We start from the raw sequence: 24,652 nt of genomic DNA on the forward strand, positions 1-24,652 counted from the left end.
ACAGACTATCTGAGGACAGGCTACTTGAGAGGACCTGTCTCTTTTGCAGGATGAGGTGGTCGCTCACAGAACTTGACTGAGGAGAGAAAGGCTTGGGCAGAGGAGTGGGTGAGCTAGAGAGTGAGGCTGGAATGCCCCTCCCCCTGGGGATGGACCAGCAGAGAGGACATCAGGTTGGGAGGTGCCATGCCTTTCCTGGCCAGGGGCCCTGCCCCTCACCAGCCTCTACTTCTGCATGTCACACTGCAGCAGCAACACGATGGACGGGTCACTCTTGGCCGCCTCCTTGAACTCCTCCAGTGTAATCTGGTCATCCTTATCCTGGTCCATCTTCTTGAAGATCTTGTCCACACGCTGCTGGGGTGTGAGCCCATCCTGGTTCATACGCATCATGATCACGGTGCCCACCATCTTATAGATAGCCTGACGGAGCAGAGATGGAGGAGTGAGCACCCATCTGGCAGGGAGGACTGAAGATGAATACAGAGGATCTGGGGGTGGACTGAGCACACTGGAGGAGGGTGGAGACACTACAGAGAGACCATGGTCATTAAGACTGGCTTTTTAGGGCTGGCTGGATGGCTCAGCTGGTACAGGAACTTCCTACACAAGCTTGATGACCTGTGTTTGGTCTCCAGAACCCGCATAAAGGTGGAAGGAAAGAACTGTCTCCACCAAGTTGTTCTCTGACCTCACAGGTCCAATCACGTAACTCTGAGTGGCCTGGAACTCACTATGTAGACAAGGCTACCTTTGAGCTTACCATGCAGACCCTGATGGCCTTGAATTCTGAAAGATCCACCTGCCTCTGCCTAACTGAGTGCTGGGATTAAAGGCAGGCACTGCCACACCCAAACAACATATATAATATTGTTTATGTTATCAACCTGATAAGCACTTTAAATGAATCATGCCTCAAACTCAACTTTTTAACCCACTTCCCAAGTTTGTTGTGCCTCTAGAATTCCATCTCAAGACGTAAAGACTTATTCTGCCAGATTTAAAAACAAAACAACAAAAAACCAAAACCCCAAGCCATTCTCTGAGACAATGTGTCTCATCTGTATCCCAGGCTGGCTTGGGACTCATTATGTTGCTCAGCCTAGCCTTGAACTCATGATCCTGTGCCTCGGCTTCTTGAGTGCTGGGATTACAGGAGTGTACCACGGGGCTTAGTTCCCCTGTCATTTTCCCTCCCCTCTTTCTCACACATACATCCAATTCTTCAGCTCTAAACATGGCAACTAATTCTCTAGTGGGCCCTGTGTAGACTTGCTTTCCACCATTCCCACAGTCTGTGCTTGAAGGCAGCCTCTTCCAGCTCCTGACTGGGTCTCTGAGGGAGTCTTCTAACTGGTCTCCAGGCCTCTGCTGCCAACATGTTCCTCTATCAGCTAATCGCTACACTCTCAATGCCTCAGTGTCTCAAGGATCGATGCCTCTACCCTAGCCTGAGGCACTGATGGGACTCCCTGCTCTCTGCTTATCATCTTGTCATCCTCTGCTCACACCCCTTCTTCCCTGGCCTCCTACCACACTTTGAGCCAAGCAAACCCAGCTTCACCCACTTGAGTGGTTGGTTCACTCTGAAGACTGGATGAGTTAGCTCCTCCCCATTTTCCGCCATCACTCTTACTTTACTCATTTCCATACCGCCTGGTATGACCCAAATTTACTTATTGATTTACTAGAAGGAGTCTCCTATGAAAGCAGACTCAATATTTTTTTTAGAAAGCAAAATTAAAAAAAAACAAACATTTAGTGTGTGTGTGTGTGTGTGTGTGTGTGTGTGTGTACAAGCACCAGAGCAAGAATCATGGTGTGTCTACGGAGGACAACACGTAGAGATTGGTTCTCTCCTTCTACCATGTGGGGTCCCAGGGGCAAACTTAGGTACAAGCACCTTTACATGCTGAGCCATCTATTCAAATCTCAATACTTATTTCTTTAAAAACCAAATGGATGAATTTGGCTGCCCTAGATTTGATTCGCTGATGGCTACCACATGCTATCTTTGGTTCATCTGGGAAAATAGGGTATCTCCATCTATCCCACAGGTTAAACACTGGGCAAGAGGCCAGCAGAACTGTGGTGGAGGAATGCTGGGGACTCGTGAGGCTCAAGAACACTGCATGCCCACCCTGGCCCAGCCGCACCTCGATGATCTCCAGCATCTCCAGTCGTGTGATGCGCCCGTCGCCGTCCAGGTCGTACATCTCAAAGGCCCAGTTGAGCTTCTGCTCAAAGCTGCCACGGGAAGTGACGGAAAGGGCGCAGATGAACTCCCGGAAGTCGATGGTGCCATCGCCATTCTTGTCAAAGGTGCGGAAAGCGTGCTGTGCAAACTTAGAGGCGTCTCCATAAGGGAAGAACTGAGGCAGGGGTGCAGGTTATTGGGGCACAACAACTTCACCCTCCCTGCCTTCCCCAACCTGCTGAGCTCTGCAACTCTCCGATGCCCTATACCTGTTCACCCTGCCACGCCACGCCACGCCCCACCCTGTCCACCCCGCCACACCACGCCCCACCCTGTCCACTCTGCTACGCCACGCCCTACCCTGTCCACCCCGCCACGCCACGCCCCACCCGGCACCTTGATGTATAGTTGCTGGAACTCCTCCAGGTTGAGGATGCCGCTAGGGCAGTCCTTCAGGAAGCCCTTATACCACTGCTTTAGCTCCTGCTCGCTGAATTCCGTGTTCTGGACCAGGTCTTCCAGCACCTCGGGGGCCAGCTTGCTGTTGTTCTTCCCCATGGTGGGTCTGGGGGACAGAGAGCTCCTTCAACATGGCCCAGGGCATTTGGGCAAAGTGGCTCTCGAACCTCATCCAACTTAGACCCTTCTTCACACTCCCCGCCCCACAAGGAGCCCGTCTTCCTAAAGTCAGCATTTGTCCCTCCTCATTCCCCTGGCCATCCATTCAGAGCGCTCCACCTCCTTTCAAGACGCTCAGTTTCCCCTCACCTCTTCTCATATGGAGACCACTCTCTGAATAGTGGGCTCTGTCTCCCCACAAGAGGACTCCCTCTCGTCTTACAACACCCTGTAACCCAGAGCAGACCTCTCCTGTAAGGACATATCCAGTCTTTCCAGGTGGCAGCTGATCCCCTCAGTGACTGGGGGGTGAGGGGGTAGAATATGGCCCAATCTTCATCCTTACTCCCCATCATTCATAGTTCCCTAAGTCCATAGCGTAAAATGTCAACTTCACTTCCAGCTAGCAGGGGCTGTCTGTGTTCAGAAACCTCCCTCCTGGGAAGGCTCCTCTCCTACCAATGTCCCCCAGGAACCACTTCCCAAGTTCTTCCTCCAGGCTTTCCTGGGAGCCCCACACAGGAAGCATCTCTCCTTCCTTCCTGTGTACAAATAGAAGTCCCAGCCTGGAGCAGACATGACCCTGATTAAAATTTGTTTTTCATTAACCCATTCACTCCCTGAGCATTTGTCGAGGGCCTGGGCTTGATATGAAGATAAAGGCAAGACAAGCCAGCTTCAGTAGCTCATAAGTGGTTTCTAGAGATAGATGATGGCCTATAAAGGCCTTTTATCCATGCCAACCTGGAAGTTTTAAAGCAAAGGTTTGCAAGCTAACATTCATTCCATAACATGGGGCATGAGATGCTTACAATATGCCCGGCCCTGGAAGTCTAGAGATTTTTTTTTTTTAATTTTCCTTTGGCTGCAATGTGCAAGATGACTTGAGGCTGGAAAGATGGTTTAGTGATTAAGAGAACTTGCTGCTCCTCCAGAGGACACAAGTTTGGTTCCCAGCACCCACGCCAAGTACAACTATCTGTAACTCCAGCTCCAGGGCATCTGACACCTCTGGCCTCCAAAGGAACCTGCATTCATGTGCACATGCTCTCAGGCAGAAACACACGCCTACACAGCATTACAAATAAGAAAAACAGATCTTTAAGAAAAGAAGACTTGAAGCAGAGCGGACAGAACGGTACGAAGAGGGACTTGGCATAAGTTCAACTGGAGAGGTGGATGGACCGAAGGGTCCTAAGGAGAGAGCGCTGTTAGCTCTTGCTGACTAAGCTGAACACAAAACTGAGATGAACACAGAAATCAAAGCATATGGTCCGCAAGTTAGTTACAGGATATCTCTGAACCTCAGGGTCCTCTTCTGTGCTGTGAGATCAAGGAGCAGTGAAGGTGGCAACACCCTTCTCTAGCTACTAACTAACCTCCCCCCCCCCCCAGAAGATGAGGGATTCCACAGGAGAAGCCTGGGAGGGAGAAGTTTGCTGTCTTCAGGACCTTAGGACTGCACCAGTGCCAGAGTCAAGGGTGCTCCTAGACCACCCACGAGTGGAATCGAGGGGCCATCCTCAGCTGCATCCTTCCCTAAAGACTGTGTAAGCCGGGCTGTGGTGGCGCACGCCTTTAATCCCAGCACTTGGGAGGCAGAGGCAGGCGGATTTCTGAGTTCGAGGCCAGCCTGGTCTACAAAGTGAGTTCCAGGACAGCCAGGACTACACAGAGAGACCCTGTCTCGAAAAACCAAAACAACAACACATAGACCCAGCCCCACTTTGAAAGCTTAAGGCATACATAAAGAAGTTGAAGAACCGTAGAGCAGCGGTGTCTGATGGGGGAGGCAGAACCTCTTCCCCTTGGTTCTTGTAGGATGTGCCTGAGTTTCTGCATGAGGGGCTGGGTCTATGTGTAGGAGGGTGTCAACGGATGAGGCTGCAAATCTGTCAGAGCACACACGTCTCTGTGTGTCATGGTGTCTGTGTGGTCCTCACCTTCTGCTCCCCTTCTCTCTCCTGTGGTAACTTCCCCACCCTTCTGTCTTCAGGGTCCTTATCTTTGCCCTGCCTCTACTTGGTCCTAGACCCACTGAGGATCAGAAAACATCTCCTCCCTCTTAGATGGTCAGAAATGCAAAATAGACAGCACCCTTTGAGATTACCTCCCCCACCCCCTTACTTTAGTGTGCATGTGTGTGTGTGTGTGTGTGTGTGTGTGTGTGTGTGTGTGAGAGAGAGAGAGAGAGAGAGAGAGAGAGAGAGAGAGAGAGAGAGAGAGAGCAGTCAGTGGAGGGGTTCCAATGAGCATCCAGGTTGGATCCCTAGCACCTGCGTGAGCCGTCCTCTCACCCTCTCTACATCATGGCTGTTCTTTCTCAGCACAGACTTTCTCTGCCCCCATTGGCCTTCTGGGAAAAACACCTCTGATTCTGTGGTCTCAGTGGGATCATTTTGCCTGCAGCCCATAGTCTCTGACCACCAGAAACTATATATTCATCCTAGTGGGTACCCATAAACACCTTGGCTACAAACAGATTCACCCTCAATTTAAACAACTGGTTCCTCCCTCCCCTGCCTCTTTCTCACCTCCGGGTGTGGGGTTCAAGGAGAAGGAAAAAGGAACCTATGGATTATTTCAGATTTCCCCCCTTCTCTTCAGGTCCAGCTTGCCATCAGGTCTTGTGTTGGCCCATGGTCACGGAGCTTACCTACTCCACATGAAGGTCTATTCTTCCAATACCTCTCTTCCAAGAGATGATTTCCCATAGTTACAGTGCATGGTACAGGTGACCCTCTGAAACTCCAAAATCTTCTAGAATCTCATTTCAAAGTTAGGGTAGAGATAGCTATACCCACACACCCATGACCAGACTCTGAAACTCCAAAAAACCATCTAGAATCTTGTTTCAAGCTGCCCACCTGTTGATCTTCACCCTCCACTGCTCTACCCATCATCCATCCTCCTCCTGAGCCAGGCATCTCTCAGCTAGACCCTACCTCACCTATGTGCTTAAATAGTTTCTCTGCCCTCACCCTTCTCTGGGCTGACACACACTGCAAGCTGCCTTCATTCCTTCACTGAAACATTCTTCCTTGCAATCAGCCCTTTCCAAGATGAGCAGTGGTCAGGCAGCAGCATGAACTCAGTACTGTCAGCACAGGCAGACCTCATGAGGCTATGGTGTGTGAACCCTCACCCACACACTGTCTGCTGACCCTTATCTAATGATCTAGGATTCTATGGGAGAGTCCCCAGGTCTTTCTTTCCTAAAGTAAGCTTTCCCTCTTCTAACAGGACTATTTCTTAGCATCTTGGACAGGGGAAAAGGTGCCTGTTTCTTATCATTTCTAAGTCTGTCTTCTGGAAGTTTTCCCCCTGTGCTTGCACACGAGCATCCTGCAGAAGCTTGAAAGCAGAGCCTAGGATATAGTCATGCTCGGTGAATGTCACTTAGATTGTGAGAGAAGAACAACATGCCCTTCCTCTTGGTACTATGTCACGCTGTTTTGTTTGTCTGTGGTCTTCTATCAAGCCTACTTCAGAGACAATAGAACCCAGAGTCAGGTTCACCTAAGGTCAACTGGAACCCATTAGCTGCATAGCAAAGACCAGTGCCTAACCAGGTGTGTGTTCTGTTGAAGTGAAAGCTTCTGGAGGGCTGTCCTCCAGTTGAGGAGGTACTCCTTGCTCAAAAATCTCTGCCCCATCCCCCGTGCTCAGAGGCTTCTTCTAGAGGATTTGGGGTTGGGGGTTCAAGTGGAGAGGTGGCAGTAAAAAGTAGGAGGGACTGAAGGAGGCAATAATCCCACACCCTCGCCTAGCTTCAGAGGAGCTGGTGCTGAGGCAGTTGCCATGGTGACAACAGTTCCCTGGTCAGGAGATTTTCTCTTTCCCTCTCCTCCCTTTGCACTTTTACAAGCAGCAGCAATGGCAATAATAACCAGGTCTTGTTCCTTCCCTTCATAATAAAAGGCAAAGGTAACTCATTCAAGGTGAGCTGTGTCGACACCTTCACTTTGGAGCTTTCATGCCAGGGTGGTCAGGTGGTCTGGAAAAGATCCCTAAGAGAATGAACCTGTGGGATATGTAGGAGTGAGTAGCCTGAACCTTGGCCTGAGTGAAAAGGATGTCCCTACACTGATGGCTGGGGCCTCTCAGGTCTCCTCTGAGAAACATCCTAATGGTTTAAACAGGGCTTTGTTCTCCTGTAGTCAGCTGTGGAACCAGAATATGTCAGATCTGGAAGGTTGCTCAAGACTGTCTCATTGAATCCTCCTCTCTCTGCCCTGCCCTTTGCCCATCTCGTGAAGAAACTGAGAGGGAAAAGACTTGGCTAAAGTCAAACAGAGATCTGCTTCCATGTTCAGACACAGGGAAAGGAGACACTGAGTCCACATGGGTCTTTGGCTTCATCTCTACAAACAACAGGAAGCCGAGAGAGGGAGCAACAGGCACAAAAGGGACAGAGAAGAATGGGTTACAAAGAGAGGACCTGGTGGGTTTCTGTGTGAAGGGGACGAGGTATAAAGACTAGAGCTATGGGGGTGGTCTCCTGGGAGAAGCATCCCTGGTTTATGCTCCAGGCAAGATAAAAGAGGCAGAGTGTGGGACCTCTGTCTAGCTTGGGGGCTACTAGTGAGAGATGCTGAATGTGCCTGGAATATGACACTGGGGGGAGGGGTCTTCATCCTTCCCTTGGGTATACTGTGAACTGTCAGCATAAGGGGCAGAGATAATGTAGTCAGAGAATAAATTTGCTATCGAGGTCTTCTTGGGAATAGGACCCTGAGATGTGAATGACAGTGAACTATTGGTGTCGGTGTGGGCTACCTCAAAGTAGAGGTTTCCGTGAGGCTTGGCAAACCACTGTCTTTAGAGGCAAGAGAAGACAGGGTGACTGGAGCCTCTCTTCTAGCACCAGTGACACCACACACCCCCAAATGTGTGTGTGTGTGTGTGTGTGTGTGTGTGTGTGCGCGCACTGGAGCCAGAGGAATGATTGTTCTTACCTGAGCTTGGGGGTAAGGAGGCAGCCGTACCTCCTCCTTGAACTGGAGACCCTGCTTGAAGTGAAAGTCTCTGGCCCAAGGCGGGCTCTCCAGATGGTTGTCCACCTATGACAGACCCAGGGTCAAAAAAGATGGATCTGAGCATATGAGAAAGGGAGGAGAGGGCGGAGGAGGAGGGGCTCAGGGCCTCCGCCCCGCGAGGTTGCTTCAAGGGCCCGGCCCCACCCTCATTACCTGAGGCTGCTCGCCGAGTCACTGGATGGCTCCGAGCCTGGGCGGCCGCGGGGACGAAACTGACTATCAGATGGACGCCGGGCTCTGTAGGGTCCGCGTTGGAGCCGCCTCCCCAGTTCTTGTATCACTATTTGCTTCAGGAAGGCGACACGATTTGCATAAGGCCCGCCTCCTCTCAGCAACTTTGGACATCGATTGGTTCAGCTGGCACCGAGTGACAGGCGGGGTTTCAGGTGGGGTTGGGGTGGCCTGTGAGTCTAGGCTACCACAAAAGCGAGCCCCGCCCGCCTGCCCGCCCGCCCGCCCGCGCTGACCTTCCTCGAGTCGCCAGGATTGTAGAGGGCTGTACCCACATCTGTTCCTCAACCCTGAGGCTCAGAGCCTGGGTCACAGTTTGGAGCGAAAAGTACGGATGATTAAAGTGGATTCGCAAAAAACAACCGCACCGTTGCTATGGGAACAGAAGAACCGTAGTCGAATCTCTAAGCCTTCTCTTCCTGGGCCCCAGCGGGGGTGGGAGTAAGATAAGGGGTGATTCACAAGATTCCCTTGTCCTGCCCGAACCTGGAGGGGATCAACAAGGAGCTGCGGAGTGGCAAGGTGGAGAAGGGAAGACTGGGTGGTCAAGAACTCAAGCCTTTGCACCAGTGCCCCTCCACACCCACTCCCCTCCCGCCGTGTAGCAGAGGGGTGGGTGGGTGCAGCACGAGCTGGGTGGATGTGGAAGTATCCTCTACCTAGACACATGAGGGCGTGGGCTCCCGCCAGCCACCCCTACAACCGTAAGTCAGCTCTCTCATCAGGCTCCATGCTTTCTTCTCGAGGACCCCTAAAAAGACTCGTTGGTTCTCCTCCAGAAGGAGCCTTTACGTATGCCAAGCATCGTTCCATTCCCCACCCTCCCGCATTCCCGTCGCTTAGATGGAGCCGGTTCCCAGCCGCCGCCAGTCTCCGGTCTCGGATGTTGACACAAACCGGAGGCGGTTTACACTGAACGGGTCTGGAAGGTTTCAGGGAGGGGAAAAAAACCTCCTTCCCGCACTTGGGGGTCTCGCCACAGTCCGCTCAGTCGCCACGGATGTACTGGTGTCTGAGAGCTCACAACCCAGGGTGGTGAAAAAGAGCTCTCTGACGGCAAACTCCGGGCGAAAGGGGAGCAGAGATCCCTGGGCTGGGCCACGTGCGGAGGAGGGACTTCAAGGGATCTACCAAAAGTGGGGGCGGGACATGTGAGGGATTGGTTAAATGAGATTGCAGATGCTTGAAGAGGCCGGATTTCTGTCCAGGCAGCAAATGGTGGAGATGAGCTTTGTTTTGGGGATAGGGACAGGCCTACCCCCAGGGTTAGGAGATTGGGTCTTAGAAACTCCCAAACCAAGCACACTGAAGGGAAACCAGTGGGACCTGCGTCTTCTTTATGAGCTATCGGTTTCCTCTTAAGCCGGTTGTGCTGTCCGTTCTCCTAGCAGTTGTGTATGCCTTCTCTCTGGGGCTGTAGCACAGGGCTGGAAGCTCCATGATTCGAGCCCAAGAGGAGATATATCCCTGGCATCTTTGGTTGGTGGCTCATGAAGTTCCTTAAAAGCCTTAAGTCCTTCCCAGGTACCTTCTGTGCTTTAAGCCCTTGAGTAGTATGCACGAGTGCTCGGTTACAGTTAACTATACCCCAACGTGCAGGGAAGTGAGGAGAAGCACGGCGTGCTGGAAGTGATACCTGAAAACCTCAAACGGAGTTTCTAGGGACCCTCGTATGATCTCAAGCAAGCCCTCTCTCACCCACGACCTCTCAGTCTGTAAAATGTGGGAGCTGGTACCAGAGGCTCAGTGGAGTAGCGGAAGACTTGAGCAGGAGAATGAAGAAAATACCATTGTTTTAGAATCATAGGGACATGACTCTGAGGGCTTTCCTTGGACTCCAAAGCCCCTAACAATAGCTTACTTTGTTGAAAGCCTACTTTGTGCTAGAATTTCACAGCAGTACATGCACATTTCTGGTCTTAGTTTCTATAATTTCCACTACCTGAAATCAATCACAGCCTCAAAACACCAAATGGAAAATTTCAGAAATACAGAGTCCATAAGTTTTAAGTGATGGGCTGTCCTAATTACCATAATGAAATCTTCTGCCATTCTTTTCAAAGCCTTCTGTCCTGTTGGACTGTCCTCCTGTCCAGCATATCCACTCTGTATACACCATCTGCCCCTTAGCCACCGAGATCAGCTATGCTCGTGAGTATGTTTTACTTAATAGCCCCAACCAGAACAGTAATACTGGCAATTTGGGCGTCTCAAAGAGAAGCCATAAAAGTCTTCCTATAAGTGAAAAATGGGAGTTCTTGATTTAGTGAGGTAAATATATGTCAATAGTGACGAGCTACAGGAAGAACAAATCCGTGGAATTATGACAAAAGTAAAACTGTGTGCTAGAGTTGCTTCTGTACACCACACTGGAAAAGCCATGCTTTGGTTAGAATGAAAAGAGGCGTTAAATTACAGGGGTTGAGCCAGGTATGGTGGTACACACCTGTAATCGCGGTACTCAGGAGGCGGAGAGGCAGGAGGATAGCTGTGAAGTTGGCCTGGTTTTCATAATGAGTTCTCAGTCAGAGTTACCTGGCACAAAACAAAAACAAGTCACCACCAACAAATTACAGTTTTGGATTGTCTGAAGTTAAGGTTGTCACTGTGTGTCTTGACACACATCCCCCATGAACAAAGGGAAAGTACCATGTTTGTGTCACCTAACTTACTCCCACTAAGAACTCTGTGGAGCCGGTATCATCACTCACAATTGAGATCCGAGGAAATGGAGGTGCTGGGTAAAGTGATGGACACACGTTCACATAGCAAGTACGTCTTCCATCTCTGGAGCAGTCGGGCTCCAGAGACCACTCCTTGCCAGTTGGGTTAGCTTTCCATTGCTGTGACAAAATGCCCAAGACAAACCACTTAGTTGGAGGGAATATCTATTTTGTCTCACAGTTTCAGATGCCACAGACCATGGTTATTATTTGGAGCCTGTGCAAGGCGGAACACTATGGTGTGGATCGTGGTAAAGCAAAAATGCTTGGTGCCTGGGAGCCAGGAAACATCACGAGGATGGTCACTCTTCAACAAAGCCTTGCCTCAGAAACCCACCAGGCTGTGAATCTGTGAATGGATGGATCCTCCCATGAGGTCAGAGACACTCATCCTCCACCTGTGAGCATGACTGCATGGTGACCACATCTGCAACACACAAGCTTCTGTGCGACATTTTAAATCCAAACCATAACCCATAATGCTAGCACACAGCCCTGTTCCTCCTAACTTCAAGTCCCTAAGAGAAGTAACCTAGTTTTGATTTTTTGCTTGTTTGGTTTTGCTTTGTTTTGTTTCTGAGACAGGGTTTCTCTGTGTAGTCCTGGCTGTCCTAGAACTTGTTCTGCAGACCAGGCTGGCCTCAAATTCACAGAGATCCTCCTGCCTCTGCCTTCCAAGTGCTGGGATTAAAGGCAAGCGTCACCACTGCCCAGCACAATCTAGGTTTGTTTTGTTTTGTTTTTAATTTATTGCCAAGACAAAACATCTGACATAAACAACTTCAAAGGAGGGGTGATATTTAGTTCGGCTGGATGCTTCAGTCCATGGCCACTTGTCCCCATTGCTCTGGACCGGAGACAAGTCTGAACATAGTGGCATACAGTGCATGATGGAATAAGGCTAATCACATCACAGCAGCCCAGAAGCAGAGAGAGGTGGGAGGTGGGGACTAGATACACACTTCAAAGGCACTTTCCCAGGGATGTTCTTCCACAATTCTCATCTTCTCTCAAGAGTCCACTCAGTTAAGAATCCATCCCTGGGCTGGAGAGATGGCTCAAGTAATTGAGGGCACTAGCTGTTCTTCCACTCGACCTAGGTTCAGTTTCTAGCATCCACATGACAGCTCACAACTACCCGTAACTCCAGTTCCAGGGGAACTGACCCCTCTTCTGGTCTCCTCAGGCACTGTACATACATGGTGCACATACAATGCACTCAGGCACACACACATACACACACACACACACACACACACACACGTACACAGAAAATAAATCTTTCAAACAAAACAAACACAGACGATAATCCATTGATGGATCCATCAATTAGGTTAGAGCCTTCAAGATACAATTGCTTCCCCAAAGTCTACCTCTGAACATGGCATTATGGAGCAAGCCTTCAATTTATAACCCTTTGGGGAGATATTTCATGTCCAAGTATAATACAAACTTAGAATTTTTTTTCTGAAAGGCAATGTCTACTAGGAAAAGCTTCCAAGTCTTAAAGAGAAATGAGACCTCCCAGCATCACAGCAGAGCTGGCAATAGCGAGTCCTTTTCAACTGTGAAGGGGCCAGTGTGTGGTTGTCCCGACTATACACATTTGCTGGATCAGACCGCCTAGGCAATCTTGCCCCGAAACTATCTCAGGACCCATACTGTTCCTAAACTGCCAGTCTCAACCCACTTGCTCACAGCGCTCGACCCTAAACTCATGTCCCCTAAATTTTGATGTTTAAAATAGTAGCAGTTGACAAGTACTGAGTTGCTTCACTATGTGCCAGACTCTACTATTCTTTACCCAGGGCATCTCAATCCCAAAGATGACCACTCAGGGCTGGTATTAAAAATCACAACTCAAGCTGGGCGGTAGTGGTGCATGCCTTTAATCCCATCACTTGGGAGGCAGAGGCAGGCGGATTTCTGAGTTAGAGGCCAGCCTGGTCTACAGAGTGAGTTCCAGGACAGCCGGGGCTACACAGAGAAACCCTGTCTCGAAAAACCAAAAAAAAAAAAAAAAAAAAAAAAAATCACAACTCACTTAGGTTCTTACATTACCAGTGTGCTGGCTACTGTTTTATTAACTTAACGCCAACTGGAGTCACTTGGGAAGAGAGAACCGCAATTGAAAATTGTGCCCACCATATTGGCCTCTTGGTAAGCTTTTAGAAGCATTTCTTGATTGATGTGGGAACATCCAACTTACTGTTGGTGGGGCTGTGCCTAGGCAGGAGGTCCTGGGTGGTATAAGAAAGTAGACTGAGCAAGCCTTGGGGAGCAAGATGGTCAGGAGTGCTCCTCCATGGCTTCTGCTTCAGTTCCTGCTCCCAGCTTCCTGCCTTGGCCTTTGTGACAGAGTGTGACCCGAGAGCTGCAAACTGAAATAAACTTTTTCTCTCCGGGGCTGTTTTTGTTTTTGTCATAGTTTTTGTTTTTGTTTTTTGTTTTGTTTTTGTTTTTTTGGTCACAGCAATAGAAACCCAAACTAAGACAACCAACAGTGGTGGATGCTGGCCTTCGGGTTCGATTAAGGTCTCAACCCTGTTCTGCCAAGAGTTAATATGATTTATTAGATCAAGCAAGGACAGGCAAGGGAGAAGTAAGTGTGCAGGGATGCCCAAGGCTCTGGCTGTCTGTTTACTAATTGGCTTGGAAGTATTTTGATGTTTTCCACAACCACTTGAACTATACCAGTACCTAGGCAACAGGCTTTCAGGCCAGGTATCATTACTTCTTGGTGAATGGAGGCTCAAAGGTGTGGGGAGGCTAGACAGCTTGTCCGTTATCACATAGCTCATTAGCAACAAAATTAGGATTCCAACCTCTGGTTCAGTTCAGATTCCCCCCTTGCCACCACTGGCTATCCTGTGTACCTAGAAGGAGTGCGATCCCTTGCTGGGTTGGAGTCTACTGTTAAGCAGCTGCAGATCAACCAGATTTAAATTCTGAAACTTAGAACTTCAGATGAATCAATCAGTAAAGTGCAAACACCCAGGTGGGTGGCATGTGTCTGTGATCTCAGTGCTGGGGAGGCAAAGACAAATGGATCCCTGAGACTCACTGACTGACTGGCCAAGGCTCCTCAGCTAGCTCTGGGCCAGTGAGAGATGATAGATAGATAGATAGATAGATAGATAGATAGATAGATAGATAGATAGATAGATAGATGATAGAGGACCAGAGATAGGTCAGCAATTAAGAACTTGCTCACTCTCATCTAAAGGACCTGAATTTGGTTCCCAGTGTCTATTTCAGGTGGATTACAACTGCCTGTACCTTCATATTCCTCTGTAGGCACATGTACTCATGTGCACATACTTACACACCCACCCATAATTGAATATAAGAAAAATCTCTGACCATGGCGGCTCACACCTGTCATCCCAGCACTCAGGAAACAGAGACAGGTGGATTTCTGAGTTTGTTGCCAGCTTAGTCTACACAACATGTTCTGGGCCAGCCAGAGTTACATAATGAGATCCTGTCATTGATGACAACAGCAACAATAAGAATCTTAAAAAAAAAAAGTTGAGATTATCTGAAGACATTATCACATTGACTTCTGACTTCTACATGCAAAAGCATACACATGTACACACACCTGTATACATAGCTGTACATGTACACAGACAAGTACATATGAAGAGAGAGAGAGAAAGAGAGAGAGAGAGAGAGAGAGAGAGAGAGAGAGAGAGAGAGGCATTTGCATTTTGGGGCTTGCTTTGCCATGGCTCTGCTGTTCTCAGCCTTGCACTTTGGCAGACACCTGTTCTGTTAGGAAGGAGGAGGGGGCACAACACGCTGTGTGGAAGAACAGTGTGGCTCCATAGGAAGCTTTCAAATGGGCTGTGGAGCCTGTAAGCGTCCAGGAGGAGAGAGCACTGGCCTCTTCAATCGGCTTCACTAAAGAGCCGTCATTTCTTCCTCTCTCTTTTGGTCCTGAACGGTACCCACGTGACGGATGAAATCTCTTGATTCCCTGGGTTTTCTCCACCGTGTCTAGTGCGACCTGGTGACAGCTGGAATTCCCCTGGGTCCTAGATATTTCACTGTCTCTTTTGTGTCTGAGAGAGAATGAAGTCAACAGAGCTGAGTTCCTTCCCTTCCCCACATTTTCTAAGCATGGCTTTGTTTTTAATTTCTCAAGTAAATCAATCATGCTGTGTCTCTGTTCTTCTCTGTGTCCCTACCCCTATGCACCCATAGCATCCCTTCCTGCTTCCAAACTACCGTGAATCTCCAGCAATGTCTTTGGGTGGCAGTTGGTCAGCATTGGCTTATTCTAATGAGAGCAGTGCCTTACAGCCACTGTCTATACATTCCTGTTATCTGAATCTCCTGGAAACACCATAGCACGTGTCCTTTCCCAAACCTGCGCTTTCTGCCTTTTAATTTCTTGTAACTCTTTCCTTCCCCCAAAACACACCATCGATTAGATAGAGGTGGTTTCTGTTTTCTTGCAAAGAACATATATGAGTTTGACATATTTCTTTTTCAGTTATCATGCTTGGTTCCAAGTGACAGAAAACCATGGGATAGGCAAAAGGGGACTGTAATAGCTCAGGGTGGGAAAATGAAAAAAACAGGAGTAGACTGGACTCAGGGATTGCTGGACCCAGGGGCTTATTCAATATGAATAATATTTAACTGAGACTTGGCTTGGTCTCCTGAGGATCGTCTTCTTTCTTGGAATCAACATATAGATACAATATCTACCAGCATCTTGCATCTCTTTCCCAGTGTTGTCTCTCAGCATCCTGACTGGGACCTGTGCTAACCTCAGAGTCCATCACTGAAGGCCCAGGGATGCATCACTCTGATTAGCCAGGCTGAAGCACTTGCCTACCCCTACAACCCAGAGCAAAGTCAATTCTCCCTACAGCAGGTGTCCCAAGTCAGAAAGGTGGGTGCTCCTTCCAAGGAAGAAATGAGTAACAGAACAACAGGGGTTCCCGATGTTTCTAAAAACACAGACATGCTGGGTGCTAACTGCAAATAGCACTCAAAGGGGATCTGCCAGTTGCTTCTCACACTGCTGTGATAAAACACTCTGACGAAAGCAACTTAAGAGAGAAAAGGTGGGGCTGCAGGGGTGGCTCAGTGGATAAGAGCACTGGCTGCTCTTCTGGAGGACCAGGGTTCAATTCCCAGCACCCACATGGCAGCTCACAACAATCTGTAACTCTAGATCCAGGGAATCTGACACATCCTCACACAGACATGCATGCAGGCAAAGCATCAATGCATATAAGAAATAATGAAATAAAATTTAAAAACGAAAAGATAAAAGGTTCACAGAACAGGGTAGGGAATGGCTGGAGCTTGAGGAATCTCATCCCACTGCATATGTAGTCAGCAAGCAGAGAACTTTGCTTTATTCTGCTAACTTCTTCCTCTTTACGAATTCCAGGACCCCGCCCATGGAATGGTGCTGCCCCACCTCAATTAACTTTGTCAAGAAAAACCTTCGTAGACGTGCCCAAAAGCCAACCTAATCTACATAGTCCGTGCCTAGGTGTGCCTGGAAGCTTGTCTCCTAGGTGAATTCCTAATGCTATGATCCTTCATTTTATATAGTTCCTCATGTTGTGGTGACCCCCCCACTCCAACCAGAAAATTATTTTCATTGTTACTTCATAAGTGTAATTTTGCTACTGTTATGGGTTGTAAATATCTGTGTTTTCTGATGGTCTTAGTCAACCCCTGTGAAAGGTTCATTTGACCCCCCAGAAGGGCTTGAGACCCACAAGTTGAGAACTGCTGATCTAGAGTATGTTGAGGTGAAAATCAACACCATCCATGGCATGGACCAGTGGAGATAAGTCAGTGGGGAACTCTTTACACAGGTGCACACAGTAGAGAGAAATTAACAAAATACTGTAAATCACTCTTAGAGCTAAGACAGTGGAAAACCATTACCACTGAGCTGCTACTATCCCAGATGGCTTTCCAACAGGAGCTGTGGCCTTTGACAAAGGAACACAGCCTGTTCTACCAGGCGTCTGATAGGGAACTTGGAATGGGTGGAATAAAACCTCCATGCCCTCTGTCCCCATGTGCCTTGCTTCTCCTTGTCTCCTACTGGCCAAACCTCAGAGATAGTCAAGAGAGCAAAGCCTGGGTATGCAATTCAAACAGCCCCCTGCAGGGCAGAGTAAAGCAGAGTGGAGACAAGCAGAAAGACCTCCAAGCACAAGTGCTTTCAAGTCAACCCAACCTTGGACAAGGTACTTAATCTCGTTGCCATTTTGTGTCCTAGTCCCTAATAAATGGGAACCGTTTGCCTCGTGAAGACTCAGTGAGGATAAAGTGCTTAGCAGAGCCTGCCATTAGGAAGCACTATGCTCCCATGATTGTATTAATCCTGGTTGTCATCCCAGTAGAGGCTCAGCCATTATAACAAATAGGCCCGCTGTTAGCATGATCCAGAGGCAGTAGATTAATTTAATTCTTATTTGTGTGCAGTCTACGGTCAATGTCAGGTTGATAAATGCTTCTCCATCCAGTTGGGGATTTATGGACTTTGGCTTCTGATCTCATGTTGTACCATCCCCCAGGGTCTCTAGCCAGCAGAAAATGGGAGAGGGAGGAAGAGGCAGACCTGCCACTAAAGGCTATGCTGGGGAAGCAGTGTCCTCACTCCCTCTTGCATTCCAAAACAAACAAACAAACAAACAAACAAAACAAACAGAAACATCAAAACAAAACCCTAAAAACCCAAAATCCATTCTAGAATTTTGGAGATGGAATGGACTGGATATAAGTGTTAAAAGAACTGGGGAGGAAGTACAGATCCTGAGGTTACCCAGAGACATATGACCTCTAGGGCGCTGGAGGGGAAAAACAAACAAACAAGCAAACAAACAAATGTTCTCCAGAGCCCACACATTACCTTTGTAAGTGCAGCTCTGGCTACTGGCACCTTTAGAGAGAGCATTGATACTTCCCTACAGGTACCTAGGAGTTCACACTCTTGTTGAGGCTACAGCGTAGATGTCTGGAGGCTGCTGCTGCTGCTGCTGCTGTTGCTGCTGCCACAACCAGAACTAGAGTCCAAGAATGCTGGGGCTATATTAGAGTGCCAGCAGTCACTGTCACTGTTGTGAGAGCTCGGGGAGCCTGCCTCCACCTTGGTGTTTTTGCTGCTGTGTCAGCTCTTTCTCCTTCCATTGCTGTGAAAAGAAAAGAAATAAGGGTGCCCCGCTTCTGCCATCCAGGCCCTGCCAGTGTCACTCACTGCTATAACCTAACAGTGACTCAGCTGATAAAGGCTTCGAGTCATTTTGGGGAGAGGGGCTGTGTTGACTGTGGAGATACCATATAACAGGCTGAGGACCTGGATGAAACAAAAGTAAAGAGGAGAAAGGAAGAAGCTAGCTAATGCAGGCATGCCTCTGTCATGTGCTTTCACTGTCGGAATGTTCTGCCTGGATCTAGGGTCAAAGCGATAGATTCAGTCAATCTTGGACTTTTGAGATCATGAAAATAAATTTCTCCTTTAATTGTTTCTCTTGGGTAATTATCACAGCAACAGAAAGTCTAAAATGATAGACATTAAAGGACTAGTTCATGATGTTTTGGCATATTCTCAAAACGAGCAGTGTAATTCACTTCCCAGCTGTATCTCAGCCGAACCATAGGTAGTGTGTCTGCCATACTGATTCTAAATCCAGGCATACTGACATCAAGAGTAACTAACCGTCACACTGGCCACTCAAGGACACAGCCTCCATTCTGATACTCCCACCACATCTGTTGTCCCCAACTTTTCTTCACATCGCAACCCACCCCTGCCCTTGCAGATGTGCCCAGGGATGTAGTTACTTACGGAGTGGATCAGAAGTCTTCAGTGTCTTAACAGGCAGTGTGGTCCTTCTAGGGGTATGGAGACTAAAGAGTAGGAGCTATGAGCTCACTGGGACCCTTATTAAGAACCATGTCATGATGCTAGTTGGTAATCTGCAGAAGAATGTAGCTGTGTTTCACATGCCATCAGTACCCGAGAGAATGGCTTGGAATAGTATCCTTCACCGGGGCTTCACCGATGACGAGAGTAGAGATGGTGAGTTGGGTTAGTACAGGATGGAGGGCTGAGTCCACATCAGAACATCCACACTGATGGTTACCACACAGAACATTTCAGTATCACTGGGTAGGCTACGGAGCCACTACCTACAGGCTGTCACATGAGCTACCTAGTGGAGTTTCTATTTTTCCTTCCCACCAGCCTTGCAGAGTGTAGAACTTTTAGGACACTGCTTAGAGATTGGTCAGTGTCTTCTCACACATCTTTGCCAGTGCCATTCTGGCTGTTCAATGTTGGGAACAGCATCCTTGGTCAGAGATACTTCCATGGCCCTCTGAGAGTTCATGACCAGATACACAGGGTCCAGCCTGGTTCAACCTAGCCCAGGCTATATCCTGATAGTCTAAAACCTTGAATGGAGAGATACAGGGATCTTTTGTTAGAGTTGAGTCACCTGGATAAGGATGTTGTACAATAGTCACATGTCACATGATCTCTAGATGTGGGGTGAGACTGGGACCTTTCTCTCTGTGATAATTTTTTTTAGCTGTTTAACCCTTTCTTTAGACCTTGAGATACCCCATAACCCTTCTAACCCATCATCCCTGGCTGTCTCCACTTCTTATGTCCTGTCTTCTTCCTCTACCACCCCAACCCTCCACCCTCCCCTTTTCTCCTTAAGATAGCCAGAGCTAGTTGTTGTGGCTTGCAGCTAGAGGAATCTCAACTCATAGAGGCCATTCAAGGTCAGAGAGAGCCTGCAGTGAAAAACAGTTGCCAGCAGAGGGGACTGTGGGGTCACTTTGAAGGGGTTTTGAGTGGCTCTAAAGGGTTTTAAAAGGTGAAAGAGCCAGGCAGTGACAAAAGGGTTCTTCCTCACAGTGTTTTAGCCCAACAAGGGCAGGAAAGGCACAGAGGAATACTGTTATTGTTTTTACTCTCATGTCACTTGAGCATAGAATCAGAATATCCCAGATGGAGACCCTAGAGAGCACATAGACATACTTCAGACTGACAAGGCTCTTTCAGACTAAATGGGCAGTTCCAAAGGTAGGTAGATGGGATAGCTTATCACCTTCCCAGAAGAGTTTGTGGTAGACTTGGAAATAGAAAGTCCTAAGACCAGAACATGAGAATAGCCCATTCTGGAAACTTAGGGTGGTCTGATACTGTCTGGATCCCATGTGAGGCATTCACCTCTAGGGACTTATGGCCTCCAGAGAAGGGCTCTTTGCTATGAAGACCAGGGATGGTCTGATTGACAAACAGGAATCAGGGCCAGAGGGAAAGGGTACTTAGATACATGTGTTGGTGGCCATGGCAAAGCTAAAAGGATGTACCCAAGTAGGAGAATTGATCTTTGTCCTGACTGTTTAGATGGCATAATATATACACTGGGGATTGCCACACACTGTGTTGTGAGTCTGGGAGATTAGAATAGTACCTGAAATCAAGGATCCAGTTGATCAAACAGCATGCTCCACATTAGGCCCCCCTGATCCTATTTCTTCAACATTAGAAATAGTTCTAATATAGTGTCTTCACTAACAGGCTACTGTAAGGATTTTTAAAGCATTAACCATAAAAAATGGTTAAAACTGACTGATTCAATCTGGCTTCTCTTGGCTTCTGACTGAATTGCTTTGCTTAGAAAGATGCCTCTGAACTCCATGAATTGAACTGAACGCCACTGCACTGCCTGAGCTCAATTGAACTGCACTCACTTAACTGCCCTCCATTCCGGACTCACTGTGCACTGCTCTAAAGTAGCCTCTCTTGTCTGTTCTCATGAGAGTTGGGCATATCCTATCTCTGACTCTATCAAGTCTTTCTCTGATTTGTCACTTTGCCCCTCAACTAGGCATCACTTTTAAACATGGCTACTTCCTTCTATAAACTAGCCTTACCTAGACTGTTTGGGATTAAAGGCATGTACTAAAGGCATGTTTGTATTCCAGCTAGACCACACAGACCTAGGTCTTTGGATGATCCCTTGCCAGAGTACCCATATTTCTGGATTAAAATTCCTCTACAATCAGTTGATCTCCACCTTTGCTTATTTTTTTTATTTTTATTTCTAAGACAAGTCTCACTATATATAGCCTTGGCTGCCTTGGAAATCCTTATGTATCCCAGGCTGGCCTCAAACTCAGAGGTCTGTCTGCCTTTTTTCTTCCTGCATGTTAATTTTGTTGGTTTTTTTTTTTTTTTTTTTTTTTGCTTTGGTTTATTCAAGACAGGGTTTCTCTGTGTAGTCCTAGCTGTCCTCAAACTCATTCTGTAAACCAGGCTGGTCTTGAACTCAAAGGTGCAACTGCCTCTGCCTCTCAAGTGCTGGGATTAAAGGCATGTACCTTAGATTTTGAGTTGAGGCTTCTTACTCAATCTAGAACTCACTGATTCCACTAAGCTGGCTGGTTTGTGAGCTTCAGGAATCTTCTGTCTCCACTCGCCCAGTGCTGTGGTTACAGCCTGCACAGCTATGACGTCTGAGGGTCCTAACTTAGGACCTCAGGGCTGCGCAGCAGTTGCTTTGCTGACTGAGCCGTCCTCTCCCACTCCCATTATCCGTGCTCTTGTTAGATTTTGAGGTATTGCTTACAGCTCTCCACTATAATAAATCACAGTGCAAAGAACATTCTTATGGCTAGACATTAGCTAATGGCTGTGATTTGTCCTCAGTACAAAGTCTAGAAATATAAAATATTTTTATGAACTGTGTGAAATATATCCTCATGGTTAAAATTCAATATTCACACAGGAGTGAACAGCAACATTCATTTTCTTCCCTGTATAAATCCCAGCCATCCACTTCCCTATATGAATCCCAGCCATCCACTTCCCTGTATGAATCCCAGCCATTAGTCTACTTTCCCTGACCAAGTGTAATCAGTTCCTAGGAACAGAAGACATCAAATTGCTCTCCGGAGCCTCGGAGACTGCAGGTCTTACCACAGCTTTAATACAGTTTGGTATTTGGCGGTGAGTGTGTGTATGCCTGCCTGTACATGGATATCAGAGGCCAGAAATCAAATCAGCTATCTTCCCTCACCTCTCTCCAGGGTCTCTACCTGGACCTGCAGTTCATAGATTAGCTAGACTGTCCAGCCAGAGACACCACCACCACGGTTCCTCTTGTCACCTCCTCTCAGTGCTGAGATTACAGGCACACAACCACAGACCCAGTGTTATACTTAGGCTGGGGAACCAACTCAGGCTCTCATGTTTGCTCAGCAAACTCTTTAGCTACTGCTAAACCATTCCCCAACCCCAGCTTAGTATTTTTTCTTAACATTTAAATGTTTATTTAAAAATTTAAAGTCTCCCTTTTTCTCTTTGAAAAAGATTTATTTCTTTAAGTGTTTGAGGGGTTTTATTTGTTTGTTTGTTTGTTTTCCTGCTCAAATGTGTACACTGCATGCATGCAATGCCCAGAGAAGCCAGAGAAGGACATCGAAATCCCCAGAACTGGAATTAGAGGTGGTTGTGAGCACCATTTGGGGGCTGGAAACTAATACCCAAACCTCTGCAAAAACAGTGTTATCTGTCTAAGCTACACTCGAAAAATCTAACACTCTTAATCACTGAACCATCTCTCCAACCCTTTGTTTTGTTATTGAGTCAGAGCCTCTAGCCCAGGCTATTCTAAAATACACCAGATAGTCCAGGCTGACCCCAAACCCACTGAAATCCTTTTGTCCCAGCCTTCTGAGTTCTGGGATTGCAAGCAGGAGGCACCATGCCTAGATTTCCTTCAATGTTCCTTAGTTACAAGAGTAATTCATGACTGAAGTATGGTGGTGCACCCTGTAATTGTAGCATCTGGAGGCTAAGGCAGGAGGATTTCAAGTCTGAAACCAGTTTATACTTCATAATGATATCTGAACCCACAGCTTCTACAGGGGCATCCTCAGGTAAGCTTGGCATCTTTATTTATTTTTGTCATTATTTCACTTGCAAGTCCCCCACCCCTCCACATACCATACACACACCATACACACACTACACACACTACACACACTACACACACACACACCACCACCACCACCACCCCATACACTACACATCACACATATTATATACATACCATACACATTCCACATACACACCACACACACCACATAATGCTAGAGAGACCACATACCACACAGACCACAAACACCAACTACACATACACACATACATACCACACCACACATACATACCACACATACCACACATACACACACACCACACACATATATATCACACATACATACCATACACATACATATATACATACCACACACATACATACCACATCACACACACATACATAACACACACACACACACACTACTCATACCACACATACATTCCACACCCCCTTACACACACACACATTCTGAACTAACTTGCTCGTAATTCATTTAATCATTCTTCTATTAATGGATATTGCTTTAGTTTGAGTGTGTCCCCAAGGGTTCATATGTTGAAATTTAATCCTCATTGTGAGCTATTCGGAGAGTAGAGATTGAATCTGCCTGATGTTTACAAGTAGGGCTTTGGGAGGTGATTAAGGTTATATAAGGTCTCTGATGAGGATTCCCCGATGATTGGATCCCAGTGGCTTCCTAAGAAGAATGGGAGAGACCAGCAGAAATGCATACATATTCATGTGTGTTTCCTGGGTCTTGCCATGTGATGGAACTGTTTGGGAAGGATTAGGATGTGTGGTGATGTTGGAGGGGCTGTGTTATTGGGGGTAAATTTTGAGTTTTTAAACGATTTATGACATTCCCAGGGTACTCTCTCTCTGCCTCCTACTGAGAGACTATCAGATAGACTCGCTGATAGACAGATAGATAGGAGGAGGGGCGGTGCCTGGGTAATAAAGGTGGCAAGTTTCCAAGATGGCCGACTTCTTCCTCACCCTCCTTATTTAACAAAAATCTGGGAGCTTAAAACCTAGGGCCCTGTATGCTTTTGTCTCTCACCAGCAGTCCTTCTGCCAATGTTCTGTCTCAGTAAGTCCCAGGCTAGGTCAGGACATGCTCCACAATAATTATGAGCCAACCAACCATCTTTGCTATTTTCCAACTAATCAACCCTAAATTAGGGGAGGAAAACCCTTCAGACACTTTTTAAAAAACAGAGCCCTTGAGTAGAGACTGGATTTTTTGGCTTCCTGAACCCCCTTCTGCTCTGCAGAGTCTTTTTTCTCTGAGTATCTGTGGCATGTGTGTGTTTCCTGGCCCTAATAAATTCCTTTCTACTGCTGGTTCTGACTGCTCCTGTCTGTGATGTCTGAGGTTTCTCCCCTGCTACTTGCTACCCTTGAGATTTTTTTTCTGCCTTTTAATTCTTTTGCTGGCAGGGAAAACAAACACAATCAAGACCTCTAAGCTGTACCACTACTTTTGGATCAAGATGTGGGCTCTCAGATATCCCTGTCACTACACCTTTGCTCTGACATCATGAACTCTAAAGCTCTGAATCCATGGGCCCAATTAAACACTTTCTTTTATAAATTGCTTTTGTCATAGTATTTTGTCACAACAATGGAAAGATAACCAAGAACAGAACCTACAACAGGTGGCTCCCAACCATCTGTAACTCCAGTTCCAGGGAATCTAGTATTCTCTTTTGGTCTCCAGGGGCACCAGGGAGGCATGTGGTATATGTAACACACATGCAGGCATATGCATAGAGTGAAAACTAAATCTAAGACAAAAGAAAACAAACAAAAGATTCATTAAAAATGCTGGATCCCAGCACTTAGGAGGCAGAGGCAGAAAGATCTCTGAGTTCGAGGACAGCTTGGTGTGCATAGCAA

General features: G+C 47.4%; 1 protein-coding gene across 2 annotated transcripts; it reads right to left on the reverse strand.

Annotated features, from left to right (window-relative positions):
- Positions 1-209: 209 nt before the first annotated feature.
- On the reverse strand, positions 210-7,833 carry Hpcal4 (hippocalcin like 4). Of its 2 annotated transcripts, XM_028773856.1 has the most exons (4): positions 7,774-7,833; positions 2,594-2,762; positions 2,157-2,372; positions 210-423 (listed from the first exon to the last, which is right to left on the reverse strand). In XM_028773856.1, the coding sequence occupies exons 2-4, from the start codon at positions 2,753-2,755 to the stop codon at positions 226-228; spliced, it is 576 nt and encodes a 191-aa protein (XP_028629689.1). In that variant the 5' UTR covers positions 2,756-2,762; positions 7,774-7,833; the 3' UTR covers positions 210-225. The 2 variants fall into 2 exon arrangements, with proteins under 2 accessions (XP_028629689.1, XP_028629690.1); XM_028773857.1 differs by lacking the exons at positions 2,157-2,372; positions 7,774-7,833 and having other exon boundaries at positions 226-423; positions 2,594-2,755.
- Between the last annotated feature and the right edge of the window lie 16,819 nt (positions 7,834-24,652).

The sequence above is a fragment of the Grammomys surdaster genome, unplaced genomic scaffold (genome assembly GCF_004785775.1).
Source record: "Grammomys surdaster isolate TR1022 unplaced genomic scaffold, NIH_TR_1.0 235, whole genome shotgun sequence".
In the NCBI taxonomy this organism is placed as follows: domain Eukaryota; kingdom Metazoa; phylum Chordata; class Mammalia; order Rodentia; family Muridae; genus Grammomys; species Grammomys surdaster.